The 18,335-nt window shown below is 29.9% G+C and overlaps 1 protein-coding gene across 1 annotated transcript in view; it reads right to left on the bottom strand.

Annotated features, from left to right (window-relative positions):
- The window catches only part of LOC129988480 (glycine receptor subunit alpha-2-like), a 58,865-nt gene that overhangs the window by 37,405 nt on the left and 3,125 nt on the right, over positions 1-18,335 (bottom strand). Inside the window, exon 3 of the mRNA XM_056096718.1 lies at positions 11,018-11,088. Within this exon, the coding sequence (XP_055952693.1) occupies positions 11,018-11,088 (71 nt within the window). The remainder of the gene's footprint in view (positions 1-11,017; positions 11,089-18,335) is intronic.

Genomic DNA, 18,335 nt, shown 5'->3' with positions numbered 1-18,335 from the left:
TCAAAAAAAGGGACCCCAGGTGCACATTCCCGACCTCTAAGGTATACATGTACCAAATTTGGTAGCTTTATGTCAAATGACCTGGCCTGTAGAGCGCCAACACACACACACACATTAAGCTTTATTATAAGTATAGATTAGGCAGGCAAATTTGTAGGTTAGGTAATTGAAATTAGCACTAACCCACATATATATTGGCAATTGAAGCAACTGTATTGAGGGGAATATTAATTTTGTTCTTCAATTTAGAAAAGATGAAGAACGTTATTTGAAAGAGACAAAATTAATGACCGATTCAAATATTAAGTTGTAGAAATAGTTAATAATTTTTAATTTTTTTTTTTTTGGATTAATCTTCCATTGCATACCGAATTATATTTCATACGCTCTGTTTGGGTCTTTTTTTTTCGGTGACTTTCGCGTTATTGAATGATTTATTAATATGATTATTTATTCAATAAAATTTTAATTTGAAGCAGATAAGTTTTTTTTTAATACAGAAATTTTTATTAAACAATGAAATATTTTAATATATTAATCTTGATTAAAAAATAAATTGATTTCTACAAATTATTTTTTCTCGTATTCCATATAATAGTCATTTTCCAATATATAGTCATTTACATAAGATTTTATATCATTCTTTTGCTGGAAAATTTAAAAATCGCTTGGCATAAGATTAAATAATTAAATAATATTTTTATATCTTTTAATATTTAAAGTTCATTTTTGAATTTCATATAGCTGACTTTCATTCAACCAGATAATTCTTGCCTTATTTTACAGTACTGAAAGCGGAAAAATTAATAAATTAATATTGATTAAAAAATAAATTCACCTCTACAAATTATTTTATTCTGTATTCTATATAATCATTTACATTAGTTTATGAATCTTTCTTTTGAGGAAAAATACAAAAAAATCGCTTAGTTCAAAAATAAATATTTAAATAATAGCTTTAATTGCTTTTCATATCTCTTAATATTTAAGATTTATTTTTGAATTTCATAATACCCGTTTTCATTCAGATAGATAAGTCTAGCATTATTTTACTATAATTAAAGTAAAAAAATTAATGAATTAAATTTGATTAAAAAAATAAATTCACCTCTATAAATTATTTTCTTTTGTATTCTATATAATCATTTACATAAGTTTTGTGAATCTTTTTATTTGAGAGAAAATTAAAAATCGTTTGGTATAAAATTAAAAATTTAAATAATATTTTTTAATATTTTTATATTTTTGACATTCAAAAATGAACTTTTAATATTAATGTAACCGGATTTAATTTAAATAGATAATTCTTGCATTATTTTATTGTGCTAAAAACGGAAAAAGGAATATGACTAGTTAAATAAAAAAAGAATGCTGCCTTTTAGAGATAATTTCCCGTTGTGAAAGTCAAGAACTTTGTAAACAAGTTACCATAAGATATTTTATAGCATAATTACTAGTAGATAGACATATCCGTCTATCCAAGCCAAGAAAACTTTTCTTATCAAAAAGCAAAGAAAGGAGACCTAACTACTTAAATTCACAACAAGTAATGCCTAATGGGTTAACGTCAAGGAACATTACGAGGAAGGCTTTCAAAGTTAATAAGATTTTGTTATATCCTGTGCAAAAATTAATAACGTCAAACCTAAAAAGAAGAAGTATAATCTTCATAAGAAGGGAAAGAATAAGTCTTCACGAATGGTGTTGCCATCCCATCTAAAAGAAAAACGAGGCCTCAGATGGCATTTAGAAGCAGCGAATATAATTAAATAACATGCAATTAACTTTCATGACTTTGGGTTGGCAGATGTCTCGTTCCGCGATGTCAGGAGTGCAGTTAGAATATTTTGTCAAGCATATTCGTTGGGTTCAGACTTATTAATGTAATTCTTCGCAACCTTGGAACTTTGCCATTAATATGCATGAAGTCTAAACTATTTGCTGATAGTTAAGTGGTAAATAAAACTAGGCAAAGATGGCAATGAAAATATAATTAGCTCTGCAGCAGAAAGATTTAATTAAATAAGGAAAATAAATAACTTATAGAGGATGTAAGTTTTGTTAATATTTATTCTTAAATTTGTTTTCCGTCTGGGCATTTTGCTTAAAGATTGTTATTAAACGATCTGAAAGCTAAGTAATTAAGTTTGTTGAATATATTTTCAAACTACCGACTGGAGGAATTATTTTTAGATGACGCAAGTGCTTCTTCAGAGGACTGTAGAGAATATGACTACAGATAATAAAATCGCCAGATTATGGAGGGATATTTTCATAGAGCAGAGTAATGATTAATAAAAATAATAAAAATTAAGTTTTTATAAAGTATCTTTTCATTAGTGTATTAAAAGATAGAAAATTATTTTTAATTAAAATTTTGGGGATTAAATCAAAAGCGATCAAAATGCCAGATGCTTGTAGAAATATTCGCAGTAAATTATAATTTTATTCACTTTCGTAATATATTTTAATTTATAATGGATATTAACAAATTTGCTTTCTTTTGATTTTTTTGCATAATTTATTTTTTGTCTTATTGTTTCATTTTGAATATTAATGTACCAAACAAATTTAGCTCATACAAATTTAACTCTGATATTATTTTGATAAAAAAAAAATATTTTCTATGTATAACCACTTTAGCATTTTTTAGAACACATTATTATACGTTATAACGCAAAGAAAAAAAATGGGCTTTATTTGTATTATTTTCCAATTAAATGTTTTAAAGATATTTCTTAATTTATTATTATAATCAATTAATTAATTCGCAAGGGAATCTTGTCCTCAATTTTTCTTCCTATTACACCAAATTATTCTTCACGTATTGTATCAAAACTAAAAAGAACCAAGCGATTAATTGATTAGTTATTTTTGAAAAATACTAAAGTATTGTATTATTATCGAGAACATGCGTCTGAACAAAATTTTAGAACTTTAGCACATCAATAGGTTAGTGAAAAACGATTACAAAATTCTATCGTTGTAAACTGGAAACAATAACAAGTTGAAAAAAAAAAGAATGAAGTTTATGTAGTAATATAAAATAGAAATAATCATTTAGCAAAAAGTAACTACTTTTTGTCTTTGAACTTTTGATTTTACTTTGCCTTATACTTATTATTTATTCAATATTTCTCTGCTCATGGGATTTATTATTATGTATGGCCGGGATAGCCTGGTTGGTAGAGCGTCGGATTCGCGTCCCTTTGGTTGCGAGCTCAAACCCCGCCGGTCGAAGAATCCCCGCGTGCTTGGTGGCTGACGCGCGTTAAATCTGTCGTGGTTACAAAGTCCACCATGTCGAGAGTAATACCACTGGGGGTACTGGATCAGGGGTGATCGTTCTCTGATTCAGGTCTAAATTACGATCTGTGGTTGAGTGAATGAAACGCGTGAATGAAGTCCGCCCCGTAAAAAGGGTTGTGACGTGTGTGTAGCTAAGTCGTTCTCTTGGCCCTAGGTGGCGCTACTGTAGAAATAAGAGGCGCTCCCTCTCAGGCTTAAATCGGCTGTCTTCTAACAGTGGGCTTGTCCATGGCAAGTGCCATAAGAAATAAACAACAAACAATTATTATGTATTTTTCCTTTGTTAATAACTTATGGTATTTGCTACTGAAATACATTCATGTCATTTACAATTCATAATTAATATCATCATGTCTATGCAGATTTCTATTTTAATCGGGGTACAATATTTTATATCTAAAAGTTTAGAGATAAGCTATAGTTCCAGGTAGCAAATGTTTTATATGTAAAAAATATATTTCGTGTTGTTTCAGTCTATCCCCCTTGGTTTTATTAGTCATACTTCATTAAATATTTTTGCCATACTAATATTTTAAATGAAAAAAGTCTCACTTCTATGCGATTAAAAATGACAGAGTTATGAAGCTAAGAGCTTTGAATTCTATTGTTCTACATCATTCAACGATCGCCTCGGAGAAACATAGTACTTATGACTTATGTTTAATGAAACGAAAATGTGTACTACTGTTGTTGTTTCTTATGGCGCCATGGTCAAACCCGCTATTACGAAGACAGCGATTTAAGCCTGTGGGGGAGCGTCTCTTGTAGCGTCAAGTAGGGCCAAGAGTACGACTTTGCTACTCACGCATCACTCATTCGCTTGCACAACCCCTTTTTACAGGAGGGCACATTCACACATCTCACAGATAGAACAACGGAAGTACAATCATGCCCAAACCGGGACTCGAACGCAGGACACCCAGATCACAGGAAAGACGCGCTACCCCTATGCCAGGACGTCGGGATGTGTACTACTGAATATATTCACTACTTTATTCAAAATATTTCAGCTCCAGACGGTTTTTGTATCACATATGTTACAATACTCCTAATTTTGCGGGCCGCGGTGGCCTGGTGGTAAGGTCTCGGCTTCGGAACCGGAGGGCTTCAGGTTCGTAACCCGATTCCACCGAAGAACCGTCGTGTAAGGGGGTCTGTTGCACGTTAAATCCGTCATGACCTAACATCCTCCCGCTGGTGTGATGTGGTGGGGAGAGGGGGGTGCCAGCTCAGGTGTTGTCCTCGTCATCTGACAGTGGTTCAAAATTACGATGTCCGTCCCAATATAGCCCTAGTGTTGCTTCAAACGGGACGTTAATATAACCAAACCAAACCAAACTTCAAATTTTGCTTCAAATGTTACACATATGTTACAATACTTGAAATTTTGCTTCAAATGTTACACATATGTTACAATACTTGAAATTTTTCTTCAAATGTTACACATATGTTACAATACTTGAAATTTTGCTTCAAATGTTATACATATGTTACAATACTTCAAATTTTGCTTCGAATGTTACACATATGTTACAATACTTCAAATTCACAAAAACTTGAAATGTTTTGATATACTCTATACTATTAATCAATGATCTTCTGTTATTTAAAGATGGCAATAGCTAAACTGACTGCTAAATAAATAAACTAATAGTAACTGAAATATAATGCCCATACTACAAAGATAAAATCGCTTTTATTTATATAATATATTCCTTATTAACCTATATTTGATACAGCATAAATCATATTGATAAGAAAATTAATAAAATTCACCAAAATTGAGAAGAACAGATTCATATATGAGAAGGAGAATGAAGTTTAGAAATAACTTCAAAGACAATAAAATATTTTTAAGTAAACAAAGTCCAAAGTAAATATATCAAGAATTAATTGCACAATCATGGAGATTAAATATGAGTATGTGCTTAGAATACAACTTATGACAAATTTTAAACCCTTAAATTTAATGAATAAAATATTTTGCTCTGAAATGCATGTGATTCGTATTGCAAATTCTCGAAATTTCGTTTTATGTTATATATAGATTGAATCGATTGATAATTTTCAATTTCATTGCATAAATATATCCTGGATATTACTGAGGCAAATTTGTTTTCGGTAATAAGAAGCCTAGAAATTTTAGTTTAATTAGAATATTTACTACTGCACTGCATTATCTTTTATTACAGTAAAGGTTTAAAGATTAACAATGACGTTCTGTACATGGAAAGTGACACATGGATATTTCAAGAAACAATTTTAGAAACTAAATAAAATATGTTGTTGCTTCTGATGGCACTTGTCATAGATAAGCCTGCAAACGAAGTCAGCGATTTTAAGCAGAGAGAGCGTTTCTTGTTTTTCAGTAGCACCATCTGGGGCCAAGAGTACGTCTTAGCCACTCACGCATCACAACTCTTTTTACGGGGCGGACTTCATTCATGCATTTCATTCACTCATCCACAGATCGTAATTTAGACCTGAATCAGAGAACGATCATCTCTGAACCAATACCCTCATGTTATTGGTCTCAATATGGAGGACTTCGTGACCACAACAGATATAAACGTGCGCCAGCCACCACCATACATGGAGAGTCTATGGCTAGCAGGGTACGAACTCACAACCCAAGGCCTTACCAACCACGCTATCCCGGCCTTTAAATAAAATATAAATTATATAAATCAATGTTTTTTTATTTCAATAATTTTATTTGTACAATGATACAATGGAAATAAATGACTCATTTTGATATCTTTCAGAAATTTATATTTGCTATAATTTTTAATAAGATAAAAAAATTGTTTTTCAGTATAAGATACTAAATTATTTTGAAAGCAATTATCATTAATGAAATGATATATGTTAGTTCATTTGTGATCTTAATAAGCAAAAGTTTGCTTATCATTTCCTAAACGAATAAGTCTATTTATGAAATGATAAGCAAATCTTAATAAGCATAATGAAGCAAAACGAGCTCCAATGTTTAAAAAAAATAGAGCCAACAAAAAAGCTCTAAACAATAATTGGTTTTACCTAGATCACTAAAATAATGTATCTGCTTTGCATTTATGATAAAGCAAATAATAATAGATACAGGAAGCTTCTTTCACAGATAGATAATAATCATATCACCTGCATTAGGAAATTAGGTCTCTTATACATCATTAATTGGATTTTATGGTAATTCTTCAAAACAACACACGTTTCTTTGATGCCTTTAATTAACCAGCTTTCTAAGTGACTGAAATGCCGTAATTCAGTAATCAAAGTATAGATTTTTTTCACTACGATGATGGAATTTATGCATATAATTACAACAACTAATTGTTATTTCTCCTTAACAGGGATAAAAGAAAATCACTGTGGAAGAGAATAACAAAACAACTATTTTTATCTTAATTAAATTCTTAATCTTTAACTTGAAGCATTATCATCTTAGTTCTGTAATTAGAGTGTCGTTTTCCATGAATCACGTTCTGTATATTTTTTTAATTCAAATGTATATTTAATTGGGTGTCCCATAAGTTTCTTTCCTATTTCTATGAAATGAATACACAGTATTTACTGTTTAAGATATTATTTATTTTCTTATAAAAGAACCCTTTTGCTCCGTTCCCTTCTCCCATCTCTTAGGAAGCCTCATTATGCCTTCTTTCCAAAATTACTATGTTTTGGACAGGAAATAAGCCCCGAGGTGCGCTTTTATTTCGCTGATGGATTTAAAGCGATTTTCGTGAAGATAATTTTTTAAGGACAGAAAGGAATAATAATCAGATGGATCGAGATCTGGAGAGTAAGCAGGATGTGGTAACACATCCCTATCAAGCTATAAGAGCATATCTCTTACGACTAATGCAATATGTGGTCTCGCGTTGTCATGATGAAAACAAACGCCTCGTCGGATCATTAATTCTGGCCATTTCTTTGCTATGGCAGCTTACAGTTGATCCAGTTGATGTCAGTATTTCGTAGAATTTTTTGTTTCACTTTGAAGAAGGAGCTCGTAGAAAATTACGCCTTTCCAATCCCACCAAATGAACAAAAGAACTTTTTTGGGGAATAGTCTCGGCTTTGCGACAGTTTTGAGCTCAGGTACGACTGATACAGATGACATAGACGACTAATAGATAAACAGGCATGTTTGCTCAAGCAGAGCCAGATAAGGCCATTCATAGCGCAATGAGAAAGAAACTTTTAGGACACCCTAAAATATTTGATCTATATTTTTTAAAAGAATTTATTTTTTATTATTATACTAATTTATTATTGTACTAATATAATACTATAAGAACTAAAAATGTTTTTCTAATTTCTATAAACATGATGATTCATTTTAATAAAGATTTCAAAAAATTACGAGAATTAATGATACATTTATAAAAAATAAACTGCATTTACATGAAAGTAAATAAATTTTAAAATGTTACTTTTAATTATAAATTTCTATATTTTAAACTTACTTTAAAATATGCTCATAAGAAATATCCGTCGAAACAAAGTATGATATGCTGTAATATTGTAAAATAAGCAGCGGGATTAGTCTTCCCAAAACTTTCTCGCATCCTCTTTAATAAAAATGTTATCCTAGTAAACGTCTTGCATGGCACTGACATATAATAGCCAGGAAATGTTAACCGTTCGCAAGAATTTAGCATTTTTTTCCTGAATCTATCGTGAGATCATTGGCGAGTTATTTGGCGATTAATTCTTGATTTGGCTGTCAAAAGCATTCAAAATCCACATTTCGGTTTCAAACGTGTTCCTCCGATCCGCTTGAAACAAAAATGACATAAAACTACACATAAAGTCGCAAACTAAAATTGATATGTATGTTGCGTTTTTGAGTTATGGCAACAACATACCAACAGACGATCAACCCCTTATTAGATTTCGTTAAATTTTTGTACTAAATTTTTATATATCTTGTGTTCTTCATTTTTGCAGTTATCGTGCTAAATTATATTGGAACAGCTGGACAGACAGACTTCCCCTGAAAGTATTTTGCCCACAAATTTGATAGAAATCTACACATTTATTTTTAAGCCTGTAAACTAAATTTCATTCGCCTAGCTCAAAGTTTTTTGAGTTACCTTTGTCACAGAGACAGACGGACATTTTCCAAAAATATGTTTTTCGAACTCATTGAGGTCTAAAACGTGGAGATTCGTCAAAATCTAGAGTTCGAATTTTTTTGACAATTACTATATTTTGTGTATAAAAAGAAAGCTAGAAGCTAGAACAGCTCTTTTAAAATGTAAAGTAATTACTTCAAATTTTTATTGAAGGTCCTATTAACAATCTCCATACATATCGGGATGCTATCATAATTTCGTATTTTATTATAGTTTGCAATAAAGTTGATTTTTATTAAACATAAAAAAAAATGTATTTTCCGCTTTCTACACATATTTGAAAATTTTGCAACATTACCCAAAATGATCGAAACAGTTTGAACTTGAAATGATGAATTTAGGATTTATAGTAACAAAAGCAGTTATCCCCTATTTTCAAATAGAAATAAAATAAGTAAATGCCAAATAATCTTTGCCTTGCGCATTTATATTTCGGAAAAAAAAGTATATCACTGTCACAGCTCATTCCTTTAAATTTAAACAATATAAGAGCTTAGTTTAATGAATTTCAATTCTTCTTCAGACATAAAAAGTGAATTGCCATTTAATGAAGGTATTTGATGATGATTTCGTGTCCGCGTTACCAGGGAAAGGGGGTGCAGTAGCTTCTGAGGGTAAAGACCCCTGAGCACCCGAGGGCAGAAGTCTGACTTCTAGCTCATATGAAGATGAAACACACACATTCACTTGTACAACCCCTTTTTACAGGGGGGCACATTCACACACCTCACAGATAGAACACAGATTAAGAACAACCATGCCCGAACCGGGACTCGAACCCAGGAGGCCCAGGTGACGAGGAAGACGCGGTACCCCTATGCCAGGACGCCGGTAATGAAGGTATTTACTATTACTGAACAGTTTTGGTGAAGACGGAAAAAAAAATGGCACTCTGAATCGAAGACCTCAATATTCCACCATTTTAATAGAAAGAAAATATTACACACATATTTAGTTACTTCCTTTATTTTTGATACAAGCGCTTTGTAATTCATTTCTAAAGAAAATGTATATACGCCTTGTGAATGTTTGTATACGCCTTTTGTGATTTTCTGATTGGTTGAGATTGAAGCTTACTAAAAGCTTCAATTAAATGTTTTATTAAGTCGGTCTTAAAGGCTTCCTCAACTAAATATTTTAAATTTCAAATTTTGATAGACATGAAATTCGTACTAATTTAAGAAGTTTTATTTACGCCGTTTAAGTTCATTGTGCTAAATAATGGACAATTCTGTCATCTCAGCGTAAATTTGAAATTAAATTATTTTTGGAGTAAAGATGTATTTGTAAGTAAAATAAAATTTCAAATAAATAAATAAGATCATGGAATGAATAGTAAATTGCTTAAATAGGAAAATTAGCCGAATTTTCATATATTTATTAACACCAATGAAAAAAAATCTGAGATGCAATATTTGTAGTAATAATGAAAAGAATTTTATTTTTATTGAATTTTGCAACATATGAATATATTATTGTAAAATTTGCTTAAAATATTTTTAAAAATTGCCGAATTTTAAATTCTATCATTTAAAAAGACAGTTTTCAAATTTTAAGATGACTTAAAAATCCTTTTTGCACAATAATATTTTGGAAAGTTATAGTAAAAAAAATGTTGAAATTCGGTCGATTTTTAATTAATTAAAATTTCAAGAAAAAATGCACATTTTCTTCTTTTTAAGCTTATCTAATCGAAATTTTGTAGTTGTAGGTATATTGTTGCGTCCTATTGAACGCATAATTACTCTCATTCATCTTTTTTATTAATAGAGATAATAAGCTGTTGCGTTCATTTTATCGTTTGTTTTCATTCTGTGCATGCAGATATTAAGTACTGTGCAGATATGAAGTTCCGTACATGCAGATATTTATTTATTTGTGCACATATTAGGCTAACCATAGTAAAAAAAGCTTTTAAAAAATGTAGAAATCAGGAAAAATATGCACAGCAACCAATCTGACGTCACTGAATTGAGTTTTTTCATAAGTTAAATAAAAAAGAAAAAGGGAAAAAAGGGCTTTCTTATCAGATTTATACATTTCGAAGGTATCATATTCAGACAAATTTATAAGGCAGGGAAAATGGGAATTAAAATCTGGAACATACACTTTAATGAAAAATAGTTTTGGATACTTTAAAAATAAATTAAATTTGCTGCATTTGGATACGTAACAAACAAATACAGTAAATTAAATTTAGGGATTATTTTTTATTTATATACACTTAATAAGGAGTAAATTAAAAAAAATATTAATACATCTACCGGGGGAAAACTATTCAAGAAATATGGAGATTTTAATTAGGACAGAAATCTATATATTTCATGCTAGTTTGCCTATCAAAATAGTTCAAATTGTTATATTGTTCAATTTTCTGTACAATTTATGACATATAAAATTTAACAATTATCTAAATATAAAACCTAACTTTGCAATAAAAATCAGACTAAAATTACAGTTACGTTATAGTAATTAATTGTTTTCTAATTATTGAACAAAAATTGAATTAAAATTTGTCAAAACATACATTATTATGGAATTAAATATTTTTTTCAAAAAGCAATACTCACCATTGAGCCTTCATCTATGGAGTCTATACTGAGCACAGTGACATGGAATCGAACGATTGTAGGAGTTCCATCTGAAAAATAGAATTCTTATGAATATCTATGAGCTTCAACACCCACCCCCTTAATGTAAGAGCAAAAAAGGAAAAAAATTAGCAAAAACATAAAAACAAATATTTAATAAAAAACAAAATGATTTTAAAAATTGTTGTATATTGGAACTCCAAGATTTCAATTCTCTTAGTAAAAGGGCCGTGGTGGCCTGGTGGTAAGGTCTCGGCTTATGAGCCGTAGGGTTTCAGGTTCGAGACCCCATTCCACCGAAGAAACGCCATATAAGGGGGTCTGTTGCACGATTAATCTGTCAAGGCCAAACTTCTTCCCGTTGGTGTGGTGTGGAGAGGGGGTGCCAGCTCAGGTGTCGTCCTCGTCATTTGACAGCGGTTCAAAATTGCGAGCCCTAGTGCTGCTTTAAACGGGGCGTTAATATAACTAAACTAAACTTTCTTAGTAAAAATAGTTATTCAGACGCACTAAAACTAGTCAAAACCAGCCAATGTCGACATTCTACAGTGTTTTTAGATTTGGTTTAGAGGAACGAAATATTTTCAAAAATTCACATTTATTTCGTAAGAAACGAATTCAAATATATAGAATAAAAACATATATGTATTTCGGTAACTGTAAAATCTCCTGCGAAATTTACAGGAATATTATTATAAATCAACTTATAAGAATTAATAAGACATGCAAAGAAATGAGCTCAGTCAAATTCAAACCAAACACTGAATAGACCATATTACTATTACTAATGTCTCCGCCTCTATATATGGACCCATAATTAAAGGCTTTAAGAAATGCGTATCAGAGCGATGTTGGTGCAGGTTTAAATTACAATAGGGAAACTCAAGCAGACAAGATGTAATATTTATGATCAAAAATGAATCTTTTAGTCAGAATTTAAAAGTTTCAAATGATTATATTTTTCTTTGGTAATTTTTCCGGTGATCTTTTAGCTATATATTTTTTTAAAATTTTAACTTCCTCCTTTTTTTTATATATTTTTATTTCAAAAAAAAGTCTTCTATCGTTATCTTCATCGAGCAAACTTAACATTTATAATCTTCATTTGGCGATACTTATAAAAAGACGCTAAGTTTTGCAGCTTAATACAGCGATTCTCAACCTGTGGGGCGCGCCCCCCTAGGGGGGGGGGACGAGCACACTAGAAGGGGGGGAGCGAGAATATCCAAGAGAAAATATTATATAAAAGAAAAAATACTATGACTGAAAGGAAAGCACACATGCACATAGAAAACAAAATACATTTCGAAATATTTAATAACTTATTGAAGTAAAACAACTTACTTAATCAAAACATACTAAATTAAAAACAAATTTAATAATTATTAGTGACTTCCTTGGGCCTGTCTTCCGGAGGCTTTCAGTTCAAATATAATATTTAAATTTTCTCCGCTTTCATTCGCTTCATCTGTTCACTGTCCGCTTTTCCAAAATGCAAGATGTGGTTTCCCACCAACGTTGGCTCGCTTTTATTCTTGTTTTGGCAGTTAATTAAAAATAATTTTAAAACAGAATCCAAAATACTCAATATACATTATTGTTGTATACATTTTATTGTGAGGGGGGGCGATGAAAGTTATGATTGGAAACTGGGCCACGAATACTGAAAGGTTGAGAAACGCTGGCTTAATACATCGTAAACATACAGTATTTCGCCTGGCTTAAAAAGACATACGTGTTTCGTATCTTTCTTTTTCTTCATTTCTTGGCATTAATTTTTGTTTCATATCTCTAGTATATACCTATGTTAGATTTAGGTTTGTCTATTATTGACATTTTTCTTTGAAATTATTTATATTTTATTTCAGTTTTTCAACATTTGCGATAAGGAGAGAATCTTTTTACTTGAATATTCTATACTGTTTGCAGAAAATGCTATAATTCCTTTTGCAGTTCCCATTAATTTCAGCCATTTACGAGCAAATAATGCGTCGATCATCTTGCTTCACATTTAAATTGTTTAAATTACTTGTCTTGCAATAAGATAAAATAATATTGCTAAGGGAGCCTAAATGCAAATTCGTAATAATGTAATTAATTATTCATTTATAATAGAATATGAATTATACATTTTATTGATTTTGTTATCTTTCATTTTATATTCCCTGAGAAATACTAATTTTAAAAATTATATTTATTTTAAGCTCGATATTTCATTATAATCTATCACATGAATTAGATACTTTTATTTCTAAAGGAAGAATAAATTAATTAATAATTTCAGTTAAGATTTCAAGAATTTATAATATTAATCATATATAATAAAAACATAATTAAATTAGAATTTAACTATTTTCACAAAATTACTAAAATAAAAATAGTTAAATTGCAATCAATCATTGGCATGCTGATTAGGCTAAAATCCCGCTGAAGTGCAAACTAAATTGAACAGTTAGTTATTAAAAGTGGGAGATTTATAATGTGAATTGCCTGGGTCCATACACTTCTTAAATCCGCTATTGAAAATAATAATAATAATAATAAAAAAAAAGAATACTTGATAATATATTTAATGTTGGCTGACGGATTAAACGCATACAGATATTTCTTTTTCTTTTTTCTTTTTTTTTTTTTTCATGATTATAGAACTTTGCATTTGGAAATTTGAGACGTATTATAGAAAAAAATATTTGAAATCTTTGCAAAACCTATAAAATTAAAAGCTGTACTTTAACAAAGCATTTTCCTCTAATGTAGATTTTATTTTACTTGTTCTATCTTCACGAATTCGGAATATATATAAGTTCTATTATACTTTCTCATTGAAAAGGACATTACAATTATCCCCACGATTCTGTGTTAACTTATCTAGCTATATCTGTTAATTAATGTCTCTCGGTAGAGAGGAACTAAAATTTAACTAAATTCAAATCTCGTTACCACCTACCTTCTGATGCACGTATGCGGGTCTAAATAAGCAGACTTTGTGAAAGTCACAACCCACACTTTATCAACTAACTCTAATGTATTTCCTCGCAGGGACCGAAGTTAATTTATGGAAATTCAACCGACAGGGAGATGGGGAATACTGATAACAGGATCTTCTCTCCATTAATCTGATAACCATCAACTGCAGTTGATCAATAATCCAACGATTAATATTAAAAGACGATATTGAATCAATTAATCTGTGGATATCTGATACGCTGGTTAGTAATGTTGCTGATTACGTTTTAAAGATGAGCGATAGTTCATGGGATAGCGCTCTAATGTTCCTGGAAAAGAGTTGAGTTACAGATAGCTGGTTATGGAAGGGTTTATGTTACGTATATCGAGGTTGCTGGTTGTAATTGTTATACAAAAGTGGATTTCCTGTTTGTGAAATCTCTTTATATTTGGAATATAAATTAAAATAAATGCATAATTTAAAGTATTTTAGGTAAAAGTCTTAAAATATATTGTCACATGTGAAGTTTTGAGTATGGCATGACAGAGAAACAGGTTATTTTGATCTACAACAAGTAATACAGTATGCAATGTGTTATCTTTATTCGGCCTTTATTTTTGCATAGTTTTATTGTTAACTAATGGTCTGGCAGCATGCTGCTCGCTGGGAGTATTTATTGTGTTTGATTTCAGATGGATTTTTGCTATAACTTTGTGTCCATGATTCCACTAAATTCCCTGACATTAAAGCCGTCTTATTTTAATTATATAACTGAAGTTCTGTTTATTGTGTACATGAACCTTTTTAATGAAGACCATTCTTATGGCATCATAGAACTATTAGCAATGTAAATGTGTCGCTTCATCTATCTTTTAATTTTGGTGGTATTATAATTGCACTGGAATTATTAAGTTGAATCTAAACTACAGAAATGTTAAGCAGAATTCTTCTTCATTAGTTTTCAATAATTCAAAAAAAGTCACAGGCTAAATATTTTATGAGACAAAGAATGAAGTTTGAATTTCAGACCTATATATAATCTGTTGTTAGAAATAAGGCAAACATTTTTTAAAAAATTTCTGAAATTCAGAAACAATTTACACGACTGTTAAATTGGTATAATTGAAAAAGACAACTTTTTAAATTTCGAAAAAGTGTAAAATTCATTGTTGACAAATGATATTTTCGGAAGTTATTGCGGAAAAACACCCATATTCAATTAACCTTTAGCTTGCGGCTGGTACAACAGTTGTACCAGATGTTTTTTTATCTTTCCTTACGGCGCGGTACAACAGTTGTACCAGTCATGAGTTTGAATTTTGTCCCCCACTTGAACCTTCCAGCTGAACCCTAATTGCCTCGTAAAATCGCTTCCCTTTTGTGTTGCACCCCGTAGGATCAGGAGATTTCGTCCAGCAGTTGTTATTATCATTTGTTGGCGCTAATGAGTCTTGTGAACCCTGCTTTGGCAGCATTTTTTAAAAGTGGAATGAGTTTGCATAATTTTATTTGTGGGAAATACTCGTTGAAAACTTTCGTCTTTCCCCCTGTTTCTTAATTTTTTAACTTTATAAATTCCTTAATATTTTAACGTAATATAATTTTTTAACTTTATAATAATTCTAAGTAAACCATATCTAATCTTACTTTTTAAAAATTAATTGTCTTAAATCTGCTGATTACCTACGTATTAGTAACTTTTTCTGCAGAAAAATAATTTTTCTTATAATGCAGGTATTTATTGCCTGCAAAATTGAGCATAGTTTTCAAAAATACTACACTGCAATAAGTAATTGAAATTCTCGGCAAAAAAAAAAAAAAAAAAAAAAAAAAAATCACTATAAATTGTAAGAATCGACAATAGAATAGGAAAACGTTACTAGTAATTATACTAAAAACCGTTCAAACTATGTTAGGAATAAAAATTATATTCGATTTCTATGTGAGCAATATAATATAAAATCATTTAAAAATGTTTTTAATTTACAAAACAGCAGATAATTGCTATCTGAGTGATGCACGAAGAGACGTGAATACTTTGGAAAAGAAGATCTAAATAATTAAGATCTTTAATACATTATATATAAATCGTTACATTTTGTTAAAATTGATGATTTAAAATTATAAAAATAAAATAAAATTCACAATGCTGTGTTCAAGCGTTGTCAGCTAAATTCATAGCTTCAGTAATGCTTGAGATATTGACTTAATTTTAAATATAATTGAAAAATTATAAAATTATTGTTTAATGTACTAAACTATTCAGCAGATGTCATATTTGCAATTTATTTATTATTGCAATTTCTCCTACAGAATTGCTGGAATAATTTTCAGGGAAAAAAATAAAATAAAACTGAGATTAAAAGCCTTCTCTAGGGTTCGGACTAGCCGAAACCACAAAAAAAAAAGCAACCCGCTTACTACGGAGGGGACAGATGACCCATTAACTCTACGGGGGGTTGAAATCGAAGAGGTTATTTTCAACAAACGCCTTTAAAAGAAGGGGAAAGCATCTTCTAGTTTCTCTCACTGAATGCCCGCATTCAAAGTAACTTTTTCGAGTTTGGGCTGCCGAAGCTTAAAGGTTAAGTTATTAATTCATTAATATTTCAAAAGAATCATTCCGAGACACACATTTACATTTTCCAAGGTATTTATGGGCCAAATTTGGTAGCTGTAGATTAGATAATCTGACCTGCGAAATGCTAACACACACATATTAATTATTAGTATAACTAGAGATAAAGATTATTTCCAGAATATAATTCGAATGCAGCCATCAATGAATTAATATTTCACTCGAAAAGTTATTAATGAATTTACTTCATTTTAGATTAGAATGATGAAAAACAGTCAAATTGTATTTAACAAAAAAAATTTTGACAAAATCCTACAGTTTGATAAATGAATAAAAATCCGTAATGAAACAGTAGAAAACAGCTTTCTTAATAGAAGTGAACCCCACTATAATAAAATCAAATTAACTATGTAAAATAAGTTTTCATCTTTTCATAGCCATATTTCTTCTTTTGGTTAGGAGCCATTAGTCATATTTCTTCTCTTGGTTAGGAGAAGAATTATGGCTAATATCATTTTCAATTAAATTAAGAAGAGCTGTGTTAAACATTGTAAGCATTACATTACAACTGTAGGAGAAACAACATTTAAATTTGATGTAGAATATTATGTATAAAAGGGTTTTCAAATTCAAAAATGCTTGAGAATTGGAAAAATGTTCGAAATTTAAATCTATACTATTATTTTTTGTTACACATAATATTACTGGATTTTATTCAACTTATTTTTTATCCAAACAATGTTGTCTTAAAATATTTTTTTTTTGAATTTTTTTCTAAATTAGAAAGATCTAATAATCTCAATATATGCATTAAAATTAATATCACGATGTTTGCCTCAGAAAGAATTACGTTAAAATCTAAAACGCAAAATAATCAGTAAGTGTCCAAGTTGTCAGTTGGAACTCGTAGATTCTATTTTCTCTTCGAATAACGTAGAAAGTGTCCATGTGGTCAGCAGCCGATCATAGAAGAATTTAATCATTTAAAATATAAAAAAGGAATAACTACAAAACTAGTTCTTTCTTCTAATACTTTTTAGATAATTTGATAGCCAGAAACACAAATATCTCTCATGTTGTAAAATTCCATTTATCATAGCCTAAGGAAGGGAAAACATCTCGAAATTCTTTAAGTTCCCGATGGTTGGCTTTCTATCAGGACTTAGTTATGTAGACAGAGAGTATTATAAATTCGGCATTTGAAGAAATATAAGTTCAACAGAACATCACTTACTTAAATTAAGCTTAAATCGGGGTGTTTCAGATGTATGAAATTCGAATAATCTCAGATCCCGTATTAGATCACAGAAATTATATAAAAAGAACGATAATATAAAAAACTTCATATTTATTAATGAAATTAAGTTTAACAAAAAAATAAGATACAGAAAAGTATAAATAATCTGAGATTTATGTATAGAGAAAGATATAGATTAAATTTTGTGTGAAAGTTCACTGTTTACGTACAAATGCATTAAATTGGCCTTTTAACAATATAATACGTATATAACTTATTTTAGTAGAACGAAAACAATGCTTTGACTTTGAAAAATTCAATCAATGTGGCGAAGTCTCCCAAATGCGTATTTTCATGCATTGAAACAGATAGTAAAGCAGCATAATTCAGAAATAAATAAATTATGAATTATTGATTATTTATCTTTTAAGTAATTTTTTTTATAAATGAAGTAATCAAATTTTCTTTGAAGTATTGAAGTATCTGTAAAATTTCAACATCATTAACAGACAAAATTTAAGCAAGATTAATTGAA

The sequence above is a fragment of the Argiope bruennichi genome, chromosome 10, assembly GCF_947563725.1.
Source record: "Argiope bruennichi chromosome 10, qqArgBrue1.1, whole genome shotgun sequence".
In the NCBI taxonomy this organism is placed as follows: domain Eukaryota; kingdom Metazoa; phylum Arthropoda; class Arachnida; order Araneae; family Araneidae; genus Argiope; species Argiope bruennichi.
Note: the sequence above shows the minus strand (reverse complement) of the source record. Positions and strands in the feature narration are given on the sequence as shown.